At 36.7% G+C, this 20,665-nt stretch overlaps 1 protein-coding gene across 1 annotated transcript; it reads left to right on the forward strand.

Moving 5' to 3' along the window:
• Positions 1-478: 478 nt before the first annotated feature.
• Positions 479-18,100, forward strand: EIF2AK2 (eukaryotic translation initiation factor 2-alpha kinase 2). Its single transcript, XM_010004601.1, has 15 exons — positions 479-582; positions 3,119-3,233; positions 4,444-4,583; positions 5,238-5,364; positions 6,919-7,001; positions 7,932-8,037; positions 8,507-8,541; positions 8,683-8,817; positions 9,268-9,387; positions 10,558-10,665; positions 12,154-12,337; positions 15,164-15,289; positions 15,802-15,900; positions 17,839-17,901; positions 17,981-18,100. Exons 1-15 carry the CDS (start codon positions 479-481, stop codon positions 18,098-18,100), a joined length of 1,665 nt encoding a protein of 554 aa, XP_010002903.1.
• The last annotated feature ends 2,565 nt before the right edge of the window (positions 18,101-20,665 follow it).

Consider the following 20,665-nt stretch of genomic DNA (forward strand, 5'->3'; position numbering starts at 1 on the left):
GGCGGAGCGGGCTGCCTGCCCCCCTGGCTGCGGCGGCGCTGGAGCTGCTGGGGTTCGTCCTCCGTGTGTGTTGGGAGGCCTGGGAGTCGCTGCGGTTGGCGAGGGTTTGTCAGAATGTCTCTTGGTGCCCCTCGGAAGGAATCGAGTCTCACTCTCTGAAGGAACGTTCCGGATTTTTATTTTTCTTCCACAGGATTCATGGAATGATTCAGCCCTTTCCTGCCAATCTGCTAAGAAATATTCTCTAATCACTAAATTCTCTGCTCTGTTTTTTAAATCTGTTATTCTGAGCAATGAGTCTTCAAAAGGAGTTGCAGATCAACCACCTGAATTAGAAATTATAATTGGTTTTCTGTTACATTTTTTACTGACAGCAGTTTTCTATTTGATATTACAGCAGAGGTCTGGCAGGATTAAGGGGTGGCCCTGATACATGTTTGAATGTTGCTTTGCAGAACCTTTTTGAGGTTGTGTCAGAATGGAACGTCAGTTCATGGGGAAGATCAACAACTACTGCCAGATCAACAATCTTAAACTGTCTTATGACGATGTCGGTATGGAAGGCTCATCTCACGATCCCACGTAAGTTCACTAATGCATGTCAATAAACAGAAGGACTCTTCCTTCAGTGAGCCAACTGGGTAAAGCTCACAATCATAACAGTTAATTACGGAAGTGTAGATGTGGCAGGAGAGCTGGGTGAAGCCACACCTTGAGTGGAGTGGGAAAGTTACCATGTGACAGAGTTTGAGGAGAAAACTTACTTCGAAGTTGACAGCCCTCTTTTGGAACGCAACAGCAGAGCACATCTTACTGGTAGCTATATACTAAGTATGTTCTGCATCTGCCATTAAATATCTCAGGAAGTGGGGTGGGTTGCAGCAAGTTTGACAATTTTATGATCTATGCCAACTTAGGTGCTTAGATTTCTCGTTTTACAAAGCATGGAAATTGTTTGTAATTTATGTTGTTAATTTCTAACGATAAAGGTTGGTTGTATATTAATTGTTTGGGCATCAGCATGATTTATGTGTAGTTAATTTTTTAATATCTTGTACAAGAGAAGAAGAATCTCTTGCTTAAGCTGTTTTGTTTCTGCTTTTAGAGACAATTGCAAGTGATGTTACATGGTTTATTTTGTAACACAAATATTATGTTTTGCTAGTTTTTTCTCTGCCAGAGATCATTGACACTTGAGATCTACCATATTTTTTCATGTGATTTTTAAATTTTTTTGCTAATTTGCTTGAATAAAAGACTTATGCTACTAATGAGTATGTAACGTCTTCCCTGTTGCCAGCCGACACTGTCTGTGCTGACTTATTTGTAGGCCTGACCATAGTCCCAGAATAAATTAATAGGTATTATCTGGGTATCGAATGTTAATCACTTACCTTATTTTTTTATCGTATGCTGCTTATGTAATTCTAAAGAGTAACCCTTCTCACAGCAGTGGCCACAGCTTGGGGTAGTGGTTTTAAACTGAAAGAGGGTAGATTTAGGTTAGATATCAGGAAGGGTAGTAAGGCACTGGAATAGGTTGTCCAGGGAGGTTGTGGAAGCCCCCTCCCTGGAGGTGTTGAAGGTCAGGTTGGATGAGAAGTGGAGAATGAAGCTGAAATAATTAAATAAAGTGAATTTCTGAGGTCATTCCATTGTGTGAGACAGACTGTCCTACAGAGATACTCATGATATTAGACCTAGACTGTTTCTTGTGTCAGCCTATCTTGTTTACTTTGAGCTTGTGTATCTGTATGTTCTGCTGCAATCTTAAGTACAGATGCACCCCAACGTTATAACAATGGTCACTTTAACTTGATTCAAGTTTGTGCTGCTGGTAAAAGCAGAAATCTGGTTGTTTGCTTCTCTGTTGCCTTTTGTGCAAAGGCAGTAGCAGAAACATTAAGGATTTTGCAGCTGTAGGGCACGTTGCATCTGGGTAAGAACAGATGCAGCTGAAAACCAGGGTTCTGTATCTAGAGTTACATCTATTTGTATCTATTGCCAGCTTCTGTTGAGGTTCTCATCTACCAGTAGCCCAAGCTTTTTTCTTGCAGGGCTGCTCTCAATCCTGTAATACCTCAATTTGTATTGATACTGGGATTACCCTGACCCAGGTAGAGGAGCTTGCACTTGGCCTTGTTGAACTTCATGAAGTGCACATGGGCCCACTTCTCAAGCTTGTTCAGGTCCCTCTGGATGGCATCCTGTCCCTCAGGTGTGTCAGTTGCACCACTCAGCTTGGTGTCATCTGCAAACTTGCTGATGGTGCCCTTGATCTCACTGTTTGTGTAATTGATGAAGGTATTAAACAGTACTGGTTCCAACATGGGCCCCTTAAGGACACCACTTGTCACCAGTCTCCATCTGGACCTCAAGCTGTTGACCACTACCCTCTGGTGTGACCATGCAAGCAATTCCTTATCTACCAAGCAGTCCACCCATCAAATCCATCTCTTTCCAGTTTAGAGAGAAAGATTTTTTTGAGACCATGTCACTGCTGTATGGAAAGCAGTGCATGCACAGTTGTGCAACACAGGGAAGACATCAGTGGTTGAGTGTGGAAGGGCAAGACTGAGGGTTTTTTGTTTGCTTTTCGGGACTGCCTTTAAATTCATGAAGCACCAGACACTGTTTTTGCACTTATTAAATAGTGTATGTAGCAGAGTATCAAAGGGGAGTGTAATGTCATGCCTGGATCCATGAAATCAAGATTATCTAATCTTTCCTCTCCATACAGTTTTGCAGAGCTGAGATGTGTCCTGGTGTTGGGGCTTCGCAACCTTGCCTGTAACAATGCTGGCCTTATGCATTCTTTTGCTTTTCAAGATTTAAATAATTGTGCTTTTAAAAAGAAATTAAGCACTTAAAAATACTGTTAGAACTAATAAAGTACATGCATTTGTGATGAGGGAGGAAACATAAAAAAAAATAAATTATTCTAAAGAAACATGATCGTCAGGAATTCGATATACTAAAAACACATGAATACTTAAATATCTCAACACTTAACTTACATCACTTTGTGAACAGTAAAAATGAAGTTGAACTTGAGAAGGTTATTAAGTGTGTATGAGACATAATGTAACAATGTTTTAGAAAAGCTTTTCTATTGCAGGTTCATAGTTAAGGTTAAAATAGGCGAAATAGAATATGCTGAAGGCACTGGTAAAAATAAAAAGGAAGCAAGAGCAGTAGCAGCAAAAAAATCCTGGGAAATGATTAGAAAACAGGTGAGTAACCTGTAGTATTTACATTTAAAAATACATTTTTTTGGCTTATTTGCCTAGTAAAGGTTGAAGTTTAATCTCTAAAAGTAGCCAATAAAATAGAATTGTTTTGTTTAATTTGGAAGAGTTTCTAATTATTTATTTAAGTTGTCTTTGTTTTGTCTGATTCAGTGCTTTTCTACTTTTTACCACTGAACTAATGGCTTAATGTTCTACTATAGTGTTGGTATGTGGTATTGAGAGTATTTCCTCCTCTGCTGTTATAGGATATAAGGAAATTTATTTGCCTTTTCTAAGCTGCCTTGCTGTATCCAAAGTGAGCAGTGTTCTTGTTCTGTTTTGACAACTGTTCAGGAATTTGATGTCTTTAAAACATTTGCAGGGCATTGTTCACTGTCTCTGCTGCCACTCTGCTTATAAAATTGCTTACTTGCACTTCATCCGATTTGTCTTTGTTTTCTTGTTATTGTATTTTTTACTGTATAGCTGATTTGAGGCTCTTTATCCTGACTAGATTTAGTTAAGGTTTGATTTTCCTTTGTTTTCTGCCCTGTGTTTTGTGGTAGCCATTTTTTATTTTTATTTTTGAGTCTGAATGCTTCTTGGCAGCTTTTGAGTGAAATTTTTCCTTAGCTGTTTCCGTATGCTCTTTACTGTGTCACCATCATTGATCTAACACAATTGCTGCATGTTTGCTAATATATTATTAAGGCTGCCTAATCATGAGACAGCTGAAAAATCCTGCTTTCCCCTCTTGTGCATGCCCAGGAGCATTTGCACCCTTTGCTAATGGCAGCAACAGCAACATTCTGTTGCTATTGCTTTTCTTGGCTGGCCAGGTTGTGAGAAAACTGAGAAGGTAGCATTAGATTGTTTGTTGGGTTGTGGCTTTTTTATGAGACATTTCACAGCTCCTTGCCTGTCTTGTCTTAAGGGAGGTAGGAGGAGACATGGTGATAGGTTGCTAAAGACATAGGTACAATACTTGGAAAACTAGATTTACATTTCTTTGTAAATTGAAAATGTAATAATTCTGGTTTGGGATAGCTGCCCTTTGCCACAAGGGACTCTGTTAATACAAACTTGGTATTTCCTAAAAAATGTTTTGAGATGCTGACAACCCTTGCAGCTGTATTAGATCTCACAGACTGCTTATCTTAACCTACTGATTAAGCTTTAAGTTTTTAAGTTACCTATTTTATTTGTTCTATAGTTAGAGAATTCTTCAAATATGCCAACTGCATTACCTCTACAAGGCAACGACTATGTCAGCCTACTAAATAGGTATTCACAAAATACCTCGGAAGTAGTTGATTATCCTAACAAAAGAACTGGAGATGGTCATAAACCCACGTAAGATGTGCTTTGTCTTCATACTTGCTTTTAATACTTCTCTGTGTTTGCTAAAACTACCCTTAGTTACCCTGCGTAGTGTTAGATGAAGGTTGTTAAGGAGCTGAAGTATAAGGTGTGGGAGGAGAGACTAAGAGGACTGAGTTTCTTCATCTGGGAGAAGAGATGGCATGATGATAAAATGGCAGTCAGCGCTGACAAGTCATCAGTTATCTTGACTGTAGTTCTGGCACCTTTGTGGACCTCTTAGCATGTATTTTGGAGACCCCTAGGAACCAGGTGCCACGAAGAGCCTGTTAGTATCCCCTCTGTATTTACTGCAGTCAGGGAGTTGAAGAAACATTCCAGTTAATGACAGATGAGGCATTATTAAAAATATCTACGTATTTTCGGTCCATATGATACTATGCTTTGAGGATTTCAGCCTTAAGAAGTGCTAAATATTCTCTATCTGATAACTGGCCATCTTGAAGGCATGTCAGATAAATTATCTACCTTTATTACTTAGATTAAATGTATATTGGAAATACTGTCCTGAAGATGAGTATTTCAGATTTCCAGTCTACAATGTCAAATTGACTATAGTGTTTAAAATAATTACATTAGGACTTGTCACATGAGATTTAATACTTCATTCCCTGCTGTATTTTACAGGTTTTATTGTAGGTGTATGATTAATGGTAATGTGTATGGAACTGGCACTGGACCTTCTCTAGCTGTTGCAAAACAAGCTGCTGCAAAAGAAGCATGTGACAGGCTAACTGTTGAAGGCTTTTTAACAGTATGTACTATATTTAGCCTTAAGATAGAAGCTTAATTCTTGTATCTTTAATCTTTGAGCAGGTATCCTCATTGTATTTAAAAGCATATTCCATGAATGAAATGATCCATATTTTGGTGGGTTGGTTGGGCTAAAGGATTCTGTTGGTAAAATTTATGTTTCTATATTAAATTTCTGGATTTAAAAATACTACAGTTGGTATCTCTGTGCATTTCAGAATATAATCTGATATGCTGTCATTCAAGAATGCACATACATTAAGCATTCCTGAATCCTGACTGCTCTCTTCTGTGTCTCTTCTGTGAAGTGTCAAGATGACTTGCTATGGAAATAAATCTCTTGCTGCCTTCTATGGATCAAAAATCCATTGTGAAATATGAGAAAGGCAAAAGCAGGAGTGAGAATCAACAGGACTTGCCTTCTGTAGTATTCCAAGGCAGTCTAGTCAAGCAATTGCCAACACCATCCTCTGGCAAGCAGAGATGTTGTCTTTGTGTTGGTGATCATATTTCCATATGTGCAAATAATGATCAGAATTGTAATAGTGATCTAAACTCACTTCTGAAATGCACAGAACAGTACATATGAATTAGTTTAAATTAAGTATAGTTTAAAGGGAAGGAAGGCAGTACAGGGGAGAAATCTTATTTACTTTAAGTAATTTTTCATTAACTGGCTGTTTACTGTGAATTTTAAATGCTTCATTTACTGTTGTTTTTAAGCCTGTTACGGTTCTAGGATCCTTCCTTAATATTTTCTTGTATTGCACACTCATGGGTCTTTGCGTTTTCATCAAAGTTTGAAATTTACTACCTCATGCAGATCTTCTGTAGCAGTTATTCTAAAGTTGTGGCAGGTTGTTTTGATTTGGCTTTAATTTTTATTAATTCTCAGTGGTGTTTGTGTAACAAACAAAATGTAACTAGCAAAAAGTAGTAAAATTCAGTAGTCCTGAATTTAAAAAAAATTGGTTTGTTTATTGGCTATCATTGAAACACACACCCTTAAGTTTTTTCTTTTTGTCAGGTTATGGTCTGTAAGAATTGCAGGTGTTGCTTTTAATGTTACATTTGTGCTGTTATGATTATGACATGGGGGAAGAACCTCTACTAAACATTTAGGATTAATTTTTTAGTCAACCGCAATTTAGTAATTCAGGTTTTGCAGGGTCTTCACACTGAAGTAACTGTCTTTTTGTGCAGATTTTCAGTTTTGCTGATTACATGTACCAAAGCCTACATATGTCTTGTTTTCAACACAGACAATTATTTATGCAGTAAACCCTGATTTTTAATATATCCCAGACTTTAATTCTGCAAATGTATAGTCTCAATAGGAGAGGGAAAACACTCCCTGTGACAGGGCCCTGTGTTTCACTTTTTTGGGTGGAAGTCAGGCAGATGGATTTCTTCAGCAGAGCTTTGAACGTTCAGTGCACTTAACTTCCACTTAGAACCTTGTAATCTTCCCTCCCCCTTCTTTGAATGGCATGTTTTGTACTAGGGATTTTTCAGTGTGATTTTGTTAACCATTCTTGATTTTTCTTTTTTTCAGATAGAAGGTAACAAATCGAACAGCAATTCTACATTTAGCAAAAATTGTAATTCCTCTCAAGTGCTGGATGAGTCTGACTCAGAGTAAGTTGGGCTTACAGATAATGTGATAATAAAAGTATTTACTAATTGTAGAGGATCGTGATCTGGTTCTAAATAAAATTTGTCATAGTTTCTTTATTGCAGTATAACAGCATTTAATCTTAGCTTTTATTTCCTAGAGTTCTGTGCAAAATTTGTTATACTTGTGTTATTTTGAGTTCTTAAGGGTTAGCTTATAGTAATTTTAGAGCTTTCTGATGTATTTATATTTTCCCATGATCAGTTCTTTCAGAAGCATTTTCATGGTGATGTAAATGGTGTAATTTACCTCGTTCAGTAGTGTTATTTAATATTTTTTTAAATTAACACTAATTTTCCTATTTTGACACTCTGTAAACTCCATACTTGCAGTACTTTTCTGTGCTCCACATTATTTTTCGTGGTGGTGGTGGAGGTGGTGGTGTTGGTGGTGGTTTGGTGTTTTTTTTTTCTTTCCATAAGTCTTTCCACTGAAGGGGAAGTTTGCTTGCTGAAAGAAAATGAACATGCATAAAGTTTCAGTTCTGATTTGGGAACCCTACATCAAGCATTTTGTGTGAAGCAGTTAATTTGACTGTACTGCTGCTACTGCTTCTTTTTATGTTCCTTGTGCAATTGTAAAGCTATGGTAGTATGCTATGTCAAATGCCAGAGATGGGTGCACTGCCTTGAAATGAACATCTGTATTTAACCTATTTAATTAAAGGATATAATAGAATATATATATAATATCTAGATATCATGGTACCATGTAATTGAGGAGTATATTACAAAATATTACTTTTTTATTTGTTTTCAGCATTACGTTTTGTAATCAGTCATGATTGTTAATGCTTTCTCAGGTTTTGCTTTTTTAAAATGTGTATTTTGCTTATCCTTCTTTTTTTCTTTTGCCAATAATTTTATGATTGTGGTACTTTCACTAAAACCTAGTGTATTATTTTCCCGTAACAGTAGTGTTTCCTTCAGAGACTCAGATTCAGATTTGGTAGAAAACATGAAAGACATGGCAATATGTAAAAAGCCTTCACCTTCTCAGGTATGGTGTGAAAATGTTCTTCCTCATAACTACATTTTAGGCTCTCAGTAGGACAAGCTTCTTGTCAGTGTGTAGCATCAGTTTGTTCCTTTATCCACAAACCCTTGGAAAACACCCATGCATTTTTTCTAAGAATATTCAGTACTTTCTTACTGTTAACCATTAGTCATTTAGTTCTGTACTGTAGACACAATTTATGTATGTGCCGTTGACCAAATGGGCAGTACTCTTAAGAAAGAGGATCACACTTACTTAGCTCATATTTTACTGTGGGAAGAATGATGATGCCATCCATAGCATATGTGAGTTTTTTTAAGCTAAGATATGGCTTAATTCTTATTACAATATTTATCTAAGGTATGAACACATTTATAGAAAATTCCTAGATACATTCTCAGATACATTTTAAAGAACTATAGTGAAAATACTCAGGATATCTCAGTTAGATTTTCTTCTCTTTTTCATGTAGAGAAATGCACAGAATTCTGCCCTGAAACCCAGAAGGTATGTGTTTATTTCTGTGTTGCTATCTCCTATAACTATGTGGCGCATCACTTTAGTGTTGCTATATCTAACAAAGAAATGCCATTATTTCTCACGTTAGAAAAACTGTTCCTAATAAGTTTTGGTTTTATCCTTGTTCAGAAGATTGGCAGCTAATTTTGATAATGCAAGAAAAAAGGAAGAGAAAAAAAGTATGTCAGATTTAGATGAGAGTTTGCCAGATTTGGACACAAGTAGCAGTGAGGAGACTGAAATTCTGCACACCATGAATAAAACGTAAGAAGGATTTAAATTTTTTTAATAAGATCTGTATGGCAATTACAGTATGTAGTGGTCTAGATTTGCTTGCTCATTTATAACAGAATGTGGGAAAATACTCCTGTAAAAATAACTTTCAGAGAAAAGTGATATTTGAGTAGTTGTGTTTGGGTTTTTTTCTGGAGAGTTCAGATACAGTATAGCAACTGACATACAACGATGTTTAATGCTTACAGCCAGAAGTCATTTATGTGAAGATGTGAGCATAGTTACTCTACATGCTTTCTAGGGTCAGTTTCCCTTGTTTTTTTAATCTTCAAGAATATGTATAGGTGTTGAGTGATCCCTGTAGAGTATTGCAGCAGATGTATTAAATCTGTCTGGATTGTTTTTATATCTTGTAAATTTAATGTTAAGAATACTTATGATTTTTTGTTCTGTTGTTTTGTGTTTGGTTTTTTTTTTAAGATTTCTTGATAGTTTTAGAGATATAAAGCTTATTGGTAAAGGTGGTTTTGGAGAAGTTTTCAAGGCAACAGCAAAAATTGATGAAATAACCTATGCAGTCAAACGAGTTCCCTTCACAGAGTACGTACTGTGTATTTATGTCTGTTTTTTTTATTGTAGTATATAATCATGTTTTTAGTACTTTGGTTTATCTCTTTAATAATCGTAGCAGCATTTAAGCAAATTTCATTATTAATTGTCCAACTTTTCCATTAAGCAGTTTTCTTTATTTTTAAGTAAAGCTGAAAATGGTGTGCAACTTTGTTAATTTTTGCATGCACTGGAATAATTTCAGATGCAGCTGTAAAAAAGTAGATTTGTTAGTTCTAATTTCCCAGAACACACTGGCACTCTGGCTATAATATTGCACAATGTGTTTGAAGGAAACTTGCTGATTGATAAAACATTGAAAGCAACAGTGTAACTTTTGTCAGGTTCCACTCATATATCAGTAATGCTTAATAACTATAATTAGAGAAAACTAAGGAAAATGAAAGTAATGTATTTTATGGTTTCTAATTGGAAAATGCTTTACATCTGACCCATGTAGCCATTCTTGTCACCCTGTTTTACTTGTCCTTTACAAATTTCAACAGACAATTATTATCTTTATGTATTTATTTTAAAGTAATTTTCTGCAACCGGTACCTAGTGGAGCATTTTATGGGCAGCTGAAAAACTTGAATTTATTTAAGCTCATCTATTCAAAGTTTCAAGTTGTTGGAGATACTTGTTCCTTACGTTGGGTAACTGCCCTTCAGATTCTTGTGTTCTCAACAAATACATGTCATTTGTATTGCAATCCTGAGAACAATACTAGAAAAGCATTCTACTGATTCTTCAAATAAAGACTGATGGGTTTGAACTTAATTCCCTATGCAATGTTGTAAGAAGTGCAGGCCAAATTTAGTAATACTGCTTCATTTACACTGACTTCTGTGTACGTAAACAAACTTCACAGAGGTGAGAAGTGTGTTTGCTACCTTGTGTTGTGCTACCTAATACAGTTATACATTGCAACTATCTGCTTTCTTCAGCTGACAAAAAAAAGCAGATGAAAGAAATGCCATTTGCAACTACAGTTTTGGAATTGTATGAAGGAAAATATTATGTTCTTTTCCTAAAGGAATGTAAGACTGTTTACTGCTACTTCATAGCATGTCTTTTACTCTGCTTAGTATTAAATTTTTATAGGAAAATGCCATTTGGGTTTTTATATATTTTTCTTTTTTTCCCCCTCCATCCAAATAGTAAGGTAAAACGTGAAGTAAAACAACTTGCAAGACTCAAGCATGAAAACATAGTGCAGTATCACTGGAGCTGGGAAGAGGATTACCATACAACTTCTCAAGACTCAAAGTAACTACAAGATAATAATTTGCACTCACAAACTTGTTTGCCATAGTGGATTTTGTGTTGTAGAAAGAAAAGCTGATGATGGGTTATAAATCATTACACAAATACAAATCCATACACACATACTAACTGTTAGGAAAAAAGGCACAGTACTTCTCAGCAGCAGGTCATATATAAATAAGTATATTTATGTCATATTTTTCGTAATGAATAAGATGGACTCTAATTTTATCTTTCTCTTCTCTCTTAACATACAGAAGTTGCTGAATCTATAGAGGAGTGTAAGAACACAGAACTCAAAATTTGGGTCTAGAATTAACAATGGCAACTAAAAAACTGGCAGTTCTCTGGCAAATTCTTGATGGAAGTTTTCTTTTTCTAGTAGGAGCTGGCGAGCCACTAGCTCTCATAGATTTAATTACTTATCTCTTAGCTGGCATTTTAACTACTATGCCTGAAACATTTTTAGTTGTTCGGAACAGAAATACAAAATGCTCTTTCATTTAGAGGTAGTCTTTCAACACAAAAACTATGAGTTAGCTTATTAAGTTTTCAAAGTTTCTGTGGTGAGCTTTTTTCATTAATTGTTGATAACCTTCAGATAGCTTGCCACGATTAACTTGAGCAGTAAAATATTAATGGAATCAAAATTATGGTTGGCATGGTATGTCCAGTGTGCTCGGTAAATGAGGAATAAAATGAGGGGAAAAAAGTCTTGTGTCAAAACCCAACCATTAATATGTTGGAGACTTGGTATCACTTATGCATTTTATGTTGAACAATTACTGGGTAAAAGACAGAAAGTCTTCAAAGCTGAGGTCCCAGCCTGGAATTCCACAGTGCCCTGACCTCAAGCCTACATGGAGTCCAGAGCCACTTAATGCTTGTTCTTTCAGTGCCTCAGGTGGCTTTAATCCAGGGCACTTAGCTCACACAGTGCAAGTGGGACAAAGTGATATGTATCTCCTACTCTTCATATTGTCCTTCCTCTCACCATGTCTACCCACATCCTGTTCTATGGGCTGATGGTGAGGGAAGTCTTCTGGAAAGTGTGAGGCTGGCAGGCAGGTGAATATATTTAATCTAGATTTCCAGCTCTCAGCAGGGCTTCTGTAACTCCCAGTCTGATGTCAAAGATGGTCACTGCACTACCTTCCTGAAGGGACAAAGCCTGAGAGGAAGGAGAGGAAGGCTAATGCTGTGTCTGTTGAGCAGAATAAAGAATACCTGCCAGGGACTTGCAGCAGTCCTTAGGGGGCAAGATGGGAACCAACTATTTCTTCCTCTATAGGACAAGCCTCTAGATATGAGGGAAGGAAAGAGGTCTAGTATATTTTTTTAAATCAAAGGACTTTGTTTTGGGAAACTCCTATAATAATAATAATTTTTTAAAAGTTTCTTTTTTTAAGAAGAGGAACCTGAAAATTATTTATGATTTGTGAGGAATGGTATCTTGGCAATTTCAATATGGCATATAATTGTCTTTTGCAGGAACAAGACAGAAAAGTTTCTTTTCATCACAATGGAATTATGTGAAAAAGGGACATTGGAAGACTGGATTGAAAATAATAAACAAGCCCAAAATTATCATGAGATGGCACAAGACAAATTTTTACAAATACTGAAAGGAGTAAACTATATACATTCTGAAGGATTAATTCATCGAGACCTCAAGGTAAATAGGATAGGTAATACAATAAAAAAACATCAGTACTTACTGGAATTTCAGAAAACATTGACTTGCTCTAGTCTTTGTTTAGTCTATTATGTACCCTAGTATTGTCTCTGTTCTGATGTTGCTAGAGATTAAGTTTTTTTCAGCAACTGGCTGGACTTCATCCTAAGATCAGAAGGTAAACTGGAGGATGCAATAGTAGTCAATTGTGTGTTACTGGGTCACAACAATGCCTTTAGGAAAAACAAAACAAAACTAAGACAAATTTTTACAAATACTGAAAGGAGTAAACTATATACATTCTGAAGGATTAATTCATCGAGACCTCAAGGTAAATAGGATAGGTAATACAATAAAAAAACATCAGTACTTACTGGAATTTCAGAAAACATTGACTTGCTCTAGTCTTTGTTTAGTCTATTATGTACCCTAGTATTGTCTCTGTTCTGATGTTGCTAGAGATTAAGTTTTTTTCAGCAACTGGCTGGACTTCATCCTAAGATCAGAAGGTAAACTGGAGGATGCAATAGTAGTCAATTGTGTGTTACTGGGTCACAACAATGCCTTTAGGAAAAACAAAACAAAATAAAATAATTAAAAGGAAGAAGGTGAAAGGTTGTGTCTAGGAAGTTTGCTCTTGCTGTACTGTAAAGAGAGAGTTTCTCTATCCTAATGCATAGGGTGTCTGATAACAGCATCCTCCAGTTGCTCTTGTATCACGTATGGGTACAAGTATCAGAGCTACTTTTCTGGATAGAATTTTGGTCTCTAAAAGTGCACAATCATAAAAAGCCTTTATTTCAATATAATGATTATAAAGGACAAGGTTGCAAGCCGTCAGGTCTGATATGTAACAACTCTGTTGTTACGGAGTGTTAAGTCACTTGCTTTGTGAAGGAGGCGTTAAGTGTGTTCCTGAAAACAGCTATAATGGGTAGCAGTAAATGTGGATCTAGGATGCAGTTCTTGTAAACACCTAGAGAGTATTAGAGCTGAAAGGTTAGTAATGTAGGCTACAATAATGTAGCCTAAAATTGATGGACTTCATGAGCCAGAGATTTTTTTTTAATTTACAGTGTAGTTCTAGCTCATGTTCACTTCCCACTCATAGAATCTAGTCTTACAGACGGTTATATTTTCCACAGCTTTTTTATCAGGCTTATTGCTACAATACTGCTCCTTATTGCTACTACAAATATACATTCATTATTTTCCCTAGATGCCTGGGAAAAGTAAGCCTAATAAATGCCCTTGGACCCATTAATTCTTAGCATTTCCCAGTCTATGTGCTTTGTATTTTCTTGTTCCTTCAGTCCTACTTTATTTTCATCTCAGCTCAATCTCCTACTTTCCCCTATTCTTATGAATCTGCTGCCCCAATCCCTTATCCATGGCATCTGGCTGTAACCTGCTTCCAAGTCCTATTGGTGATTTGTCTGTCTGCATCCTAATTTAGGAACTTTTCTCCCCACGTTGATCTGCTGTCAACTTAAATGCGTGGCCATCTGAGATCTGCATGTCCCAGAATCAAATCTGCAGGATAGGTTCAAGCTGAGGTGAATCCTATTTGTGTCTGGTATGAATGGAATCTTTAAGTAGTGTAGTCAGGTATAGGTACTGTTTTAAATGTGTTTGGATGTGGCCAGACTTGAACAGAAAAACTGCACTGGGCGTTCTTGAAACAGAGATCTTTTTAAATACGGTCTGTTCTGGCCTTACAGTCCACTGGAGCTTCTTTGAGTAACAGATGTAATGAGGCTATTTGTTTTGTTTTAATAACATTCAGAAATGTTATCTTCTTTGGGAAATTTAAACCAAGCATATACAGTTCTATTTTTAGTTGCTTACAACTTTGTTGAATTTAAAAATGGGAAGCTCAATGGAAATTTTGAAGAGATACTGAGAGATGCCTGCAGTAAGCCCTAACTCTCCTATGAAGAGAGGCTGATGGTACTGGGATTGTTTAGTTTGGAGAAGTGGAGGCTGAGGGGAGACCTCATTGCTGTCTACAGCTACCAGAAGGGAAGCTGTAATGAAGCAGGCCTTGGCCTCTTTTCCGACATGCATAACAAAAGGACCAGAGGAAATGGCCTGAAGCCGTGCTGGTCAGGTTTAGTCTGGATATTAGGAAGAATTTCCTTACCAAAAGTGTAGTCAGGCACTGGGACAAGCTGTCTGGGGAGGTGGTGGAGTCACCATTCCTAAGAAACGTGTAAATGTAGCACTTCAGGGCATGCTCTAGTGGGGATGGAGGATTTTTTGTGGGTTGTGTTGTTGGGTTTTGTGGTGTGTGTAGTTATGGTTTTGTGGAGGTTAGTGTTTTGTTGTTGTTTCTCCTCCCCTCTTTTCTTTTGGGTGGGAGCTTTTTTTGTTATTTTTTTCATTTGGGTTTTTTTGCTTACGTTTGTTTGTTTTCTATGGGTGGATGGTTGGACTCAGTAATCTTAGAGATCTTTTCCAACCGTCACACTTGTGTGATTCTGTGAAATCTCTAGGTTTAGGACTGAATACTATAAAGCACTTCTAGGTATGCAATGTTATATGCACAATGTGTTTGAAGAGCTTTAAGACAGAACACAGTTATGGCTTGTGGAAAAGAAAAAAAAGTGGCAGTTACTGTGGTACATACTTTTTCCAATTCAGTTTGTGTTTTTAAAAAACAATTTAACTTAGAATTTTCTGTTTCCCACCCATTAGTTTCTTCATGCTAATTCTGTGAACAGATATCAAATTTTATGGGGGGCATTTTTGTGGCAGATTATGCTTGACAATAAACCCTGGTCATATGGTGAATTATTATGATTATTATCTTAAATATATACACAGCCTCAGAATATATTAATATCACGTGACGACAAAATAAAAATAGGTGACTTTGGTCTTGTGACTTCTGCGGATAATGAGAATCTGACTGAGGACAGAGGAACAAGACCATATATGGCACCAGAACAGGTAATTATTATGCTGTATTAGTGTCTCTATCTAGACTTGCATTATAAACTCGATATTTAATGTTTTCAGTCCTAATCTCAGTACTAAACCAAGTTGCCTAAAGTTCCCTGGTACAGCTCTGTAAACGAGGGTAACTGTATTCTGGAGGAAGCTGTCTGCACGTGGGCTGATTTTATTTCACTGTGCTAACCTATGGGGTCTGACACAATTTGAATGTAGTGCCCCTGTTAACAACAGTGTCACGTAAGTCCTTCTATCTGTTTAACTGTTTGTGACAGGTAATGGCATGCCTTATCTGTACAGGTCTGTAGTCTTAATTTCAGCCTGCTTAGCATGACCTAGTAGTCACTAGTTAATGGGTCTGTAGCAGAACAGGTTAACAACTAATAAGATCAAGTAGGGCCAGTCCTGTAGCCTTGGTGAAAAAATTTCTACTGACTTAAAATTTTGCCTTAAGAAGTGCTTTCCAGTTGGATTTGACACTTACATTGTTCTTGTTCTAACCTTTGTAGGTCGAGGCCAGCTACGGAATCAAAGTAGATATTTTTGCACTGGGATTAATTTGGTTCGAAATACTTTGGCCATTCAACTCACGCCATGAGAGAAGTAAAGTATGTATTCTTCACATTAAAAAAAAAGGCCTCACTGTTAGTGTTGTACCTTCCTACTGGTACCACATGCTGATTGCAAGCCAGAAGGAGTCTGTAAATCTAGAGTACTGATGCTACTTACATTTTCCTCTTGATTCATTTCTATAAAGCTCCTAAGTCCTCACACTTTGGTTGAAATGTAATAACTGAGTAATGAAATATTACTGGGTTTATTTCACTTACGTCCTACTGACATACACATGAGCATGCTAAAGAATAACGTATAGCAAAAAAGATTCCAAATTTCTGATAAATCTTTTTGTTTGATCAGAGTATTTGAATTGAGTATTTTTCTATTTAAGAAAATAAAAATTGTGAATGGGAGTTTTGTCTCTGCCATACTCTTCACTGAACAGTGGAGCAAGAACAAAGCTTCTATAAAACTTGCAGTTTTCCAAATGAAAAAAAAAGTAAAAAAAAGTAGTGCTTTGGAATAGGTAGCTTTTATTGAAAAATGTGTTACTCCAAGAACAAAAAACAGTGTTACTCAAGTTATTTTTGAATTTTTTTTTATTTTTTTTTTAATGTATCTCTTGCTTTTTCTTGGTACTTTGCACATTATTAGTGCAACTGCCCCTCTGCTCAAACCTATATATTTGTATTATAGCAATGTGGAGGATGATTACTTTGTCTAAAGTAATTGTAAGATACATGTAACATGGTTGGACCCAGAATCTCCTCAACAGTGTTAGCTTGGTCCTTTTGCCAATGTAAGAAAACCATACCAATGGGTCTGCTCAACCTGCAGGTTCAACCTGGCTCTGTTTACCTACCTTGTAGTGTTTTCTAAGACACCTTGTTTTTGCTCACAGCTGACTGCAAATATGTCCACATTCTAACAGTGTTTACAGTCAAATGGGCAAGACCAATTATTTAGTCTTGTGTACTTAAAGCATAAAAATTTTTGTCTGTAGGCAGATGGGCAAATCTTGTGGATCAAAGTCCTAGGATGGCCTTCAGCTGCTCCATTAGCTTAATAAATAATGTGACTAAATGGAGTTTGATAAACACTGTTGCATGGTGCTGGCAAGCCCTGTTGAAAGGACATAATGCAAAAATGAAGTTGACGAGTATGATCTGAGTATCTGGTTCAGCTGATGATCACCAAGAGACAGGGTCACTGGCCAAAAGCTAATGCTGAAGAGTAGGGGGAAAACATAAAGTTCATGGGAGTTGTTGTTTTGCTGGATACTGGTTGTAAGGGCTTGCTAAGCCAGTCTACAGCATCCACAGGACTAGCTAATTATTCAGGATGCATAGCCAACTGTGCAAGAATATGACTTCTTCAGGGCACACATTACACTAGTGAATGGCAAACTGAATGATGTGGACTTCTCTGTTTACCCAGGGTGTGGAAAAAAGCAATTGTTACCCAGAATCAGCTTCTGAAAGTGTATAGTTAGAACTCCTCTATATGTCAGCAGCTTTGAACTCAATGTAGCATTTTCTGCAATGATGCAGGAGTGATACTGAACAAGGTAAAAAGGAGGAAGTACACCTGCTTGGCTTATGAGTAATAACATCCAAAGTAGGAAATTTAGTCCTCTTTGTTTTTGTTGGGTTTTTTTCATGTAATAAGAGGCAATAAATCCCCTATTTTAAAATAAGGAAAGACGGACAGTCGTTCTGATATAGCCAGGATTGCTGAAACAAACACATCATTGTAGAGTCTGAAGCATTTAAGCTTGAAAAAGGACAACACTTGATGAAAAGGCCATAAAAACAAAACGAAGAACTAAATGAAAAAAAACTTTTTAACTGGTTACAGTCACTTTGTTTTTGAAGCCGTACCTTTTTTATAATTTGTATTTTCCTGATTACATCAGTAAGTTATATGGGTCATAAAGAAGCAAAATATAATAAATGAAAATATAATCTGTTCTCTTTTATAAATTTCAGGAATGGCCTAAAATTAGAAAAGGTGAATTTCCAAAGGACTTCACTAACCGATTTTCATCAGAGGTATGGGGTTTTAACACATTATTTTAGTTGGTTTATATACTTACAAAACATTTTATTGAGATTTAATTTCTTTTTGCAGGCATCCATAATAAAAAAAATGCTTTCAAAAGACCCTTCAGGAAGATTTTCTGCATCTGAAATACTGGAGCTTTTAAAGCCTGTTCTTAGAGTCGATTCACGTGAACGTAATACGGTGTAACTGCCCTTTTAAAAGGCTTTCAGACTGTGTTGAAATCCAGCATTTGACAACTGATGACATCTGAAATTGATGAAACAACAGTAAATGTCAGAAGCAACAGCAAGGACTTGTCTTTTCCTTGGTGTTTTGCCTTCCTGCCATTGAAGAGCTTGTTAGATCATTGCATCACCATTCACAGCCAGCAACTGCAGACCAAGACAGTGTATTTCTGAAAGCAGTCACTTGTGATTCTTACCTGGAAGCTTGAACTGTATTGCGCAATAAGTATAGGAACCTAGTCCTTGTCTCCTAGAAGATTAAATTGATGTGGTGATAACTGGCCTGGGGCAAATCCCTATATGCATGCTCTTAATGCTACAGCCATTAACACTTGAGATTATCTATTGCTTTCCATGGAAGAAGTACTGTCTTGTGGTGACTCAGAACTTTCTGATTTGTTCAGTGATATTTTTAATAATGACTGGGATGCTCTCATTAATACGAAGACTAATTTTATTAGAAAATATACTAGAAATAGGTGTGGGTTATTCTTCACTGAATTTCAGTTAAGGTGAACAAAATTATCTTCCAAATCTATTGAATATGTAGCACCTTCAGTGCTCTAGAATGTAAAAAGACATACTTCTAAAGCAAGCCCTCCTTGACAGCGTTAAATGTTAAACATTCAGCTTCTAGGAAATGTAGTTTAGATTTGTTCTAAACTTTTGAAAACTTTCGATTTTGAAGTGTTTTTTATTTCGTTTTTCTTTCCTGAAAGGAACACTGAAGGTGTTCTTAATGTAGGAAAATTCTCCAGTTTCGTCAGTAGTCATGGAATTGTCAGAATTGGAAGGGACCTCTACAGATCATCCAGTCCAAGCCCCATGCTGAAGCAGGATTACCTAGAGCACTTTATTCAGGACTGCATCCAGAAGGGTCTTGATATTTCCAGAGGAGACTCCACAACCTCCCTGTTTCAGCACTGTCACCCTTCCTCTAGAGAAGTTTCTTCTAACATTTAAATGGAACTATGTTCGAGCTTGTAACCATTGCCCTTCATCCTGTCACTGAACTACTGAAAAGTCTGGCTCCATCCTCCTTACACTCACCCTCTAGATACTTGTAGGCATTAACACGGTCTGTCCTCAGCCTTCTCTTCTCCAGGCTGAAGAGTCCCAGCTCTCTCAGCCTTTCCTTGTAAGGGAGATGCTCCAATCCCCCAGTCATCCTTGTTGCACTCAACTGGACTCTCTAGTAGTTCCCTGCCTCTCTTGAACTGGGGAGCCCAGAACTGGATGCAGTATTCCAGATGTGGCTTCACCAGGACAGAGTAGTTTAAATCATATGCTGAGAGAGCACCTTAAATGTTCTCTACCATACTGCTAGGTTTTAATTCCTTATTGTAATACCAAGGCAAACCTAACCCTTAAGTTAACTTAACATTAAAGGTATTGAGTGCCTCTGAAGACCTTACTGTCAGGACCACAAAAGGTAAAAGCAGTTTGCATGTCACTTTTTAGTCACTGTTCCAGGAGTTCAGACTTGCCTGGACTGGAATAGTTATTTTTATATTCTTACGGATGTTACTGCTGATCTGTTGCAAGCTAAATAAAAATGTGATTTTCCCTATTACTGTGAAGCCTGAAATTGTTTTTTTTTCTCCTTGTCATGAATCAGTTACATAGAACATTTCACCATTCTGGACTAATTAGTATTTTTGTGCAGTGGTCAAGAACTGGGAGAAATTATATCCTGACACAGACAAAATACCACCAGTTGTACTTTCTCTTCCCTTTTACCCATAAAAGTACTCTTACAATATGAAAATGGGTATCTCACAGACTTAGGCTGAGTATCCTTTACAGTTCTTGGACAGAGCACCATTACCTTCTTATGTAATAATTAGGTTGTCCCAGTAGTTTTTCATACTTTTTATTTGTTGTATGTGTGTACTTCAGCAGTACCTTTCTGTTAGTGACTGTTTACAGTACCAACTGCTGTTCCCTAAAAATAAGCTGTCTATTCAAATTTAGTTTTTTATTAAAAAAAAAAACCACCCCAGTGACATGATCTGGTACTATTTAGTTATGCAAAATACACACCTTTACATATGACAAAACACTGGTTCAAATAATGCCACTGCACTGTTTCACAAATGTTTTTTTCCCCCTGGGTTTAAGATAGTAAGGAAAAAAAAAAAAAGTCTCATATTTATTCATTTCTGTAAAGGTGAAAAAAACCCGTATATAACACATCATACAACAGAGTAACTAGCCAGTACTCCCTTACTCAAACTTGAATTTTATTATTAGCTGATCTTGTTCCACTGGGCATAACCAAAGACTGTGGAATACTTAACCTGCCTCTCAATTATGGTAGTTCAATTATGAATGCAAAGTTTTAATTCCTAATAAATTGTGCATCAAGCAGGAAATGTGTAAGATGCTTCAGAAAGGTGAGTTTAATCTCAATGTAACTATTCTGCACACTTTGGTATGAATTCTTTAATACAGCACAGCTTCAAACCTTCTAAAATATATTATGAACTACACATACTTATCTAGGATTCCTTCCTTCAGAAAGGCT

Source organism: Chaetura pelagica, unplaced genomic scaffold, assembly GCF_000747805.2.
Source record: "Chaetura pelagica isolate M959 unplaced genomic scaffold, ChaPel_1.0 scaffold278, whole genome shotgun sequence".
Classification (NCBI taxonomy): Eukaryota; Metazoa; Chordata; class Aves; order Apodiformes; family Apodidae; genus Chaetura; species Chaetura pelagica.

Excerpts from the sequence above, each read along its gene's own strand:
- EIF2AK2 (XM_010004601.1), top strand. The coding sequence starts at position 479 with ATGGAACGTCAGTTCATGGGGAAGATCAACAACTACTGCCAGATCAAC. Across the intron at positions 8,038-8,506 it reads AAAAGCCTTCACCTTCTCAG|AGAAATGCACAGAATTCTGC; the intron begins GTATGGTGTGAA and ends TTTTTCATGTAG. Across the intron at positions 15,290-15,801 it reads CATATATGGCACCAGAACAG|GTCGAGGCCAGCTACGGAAT; the intron begins GTAATTATTATG and ends TAACCTTTGTAG.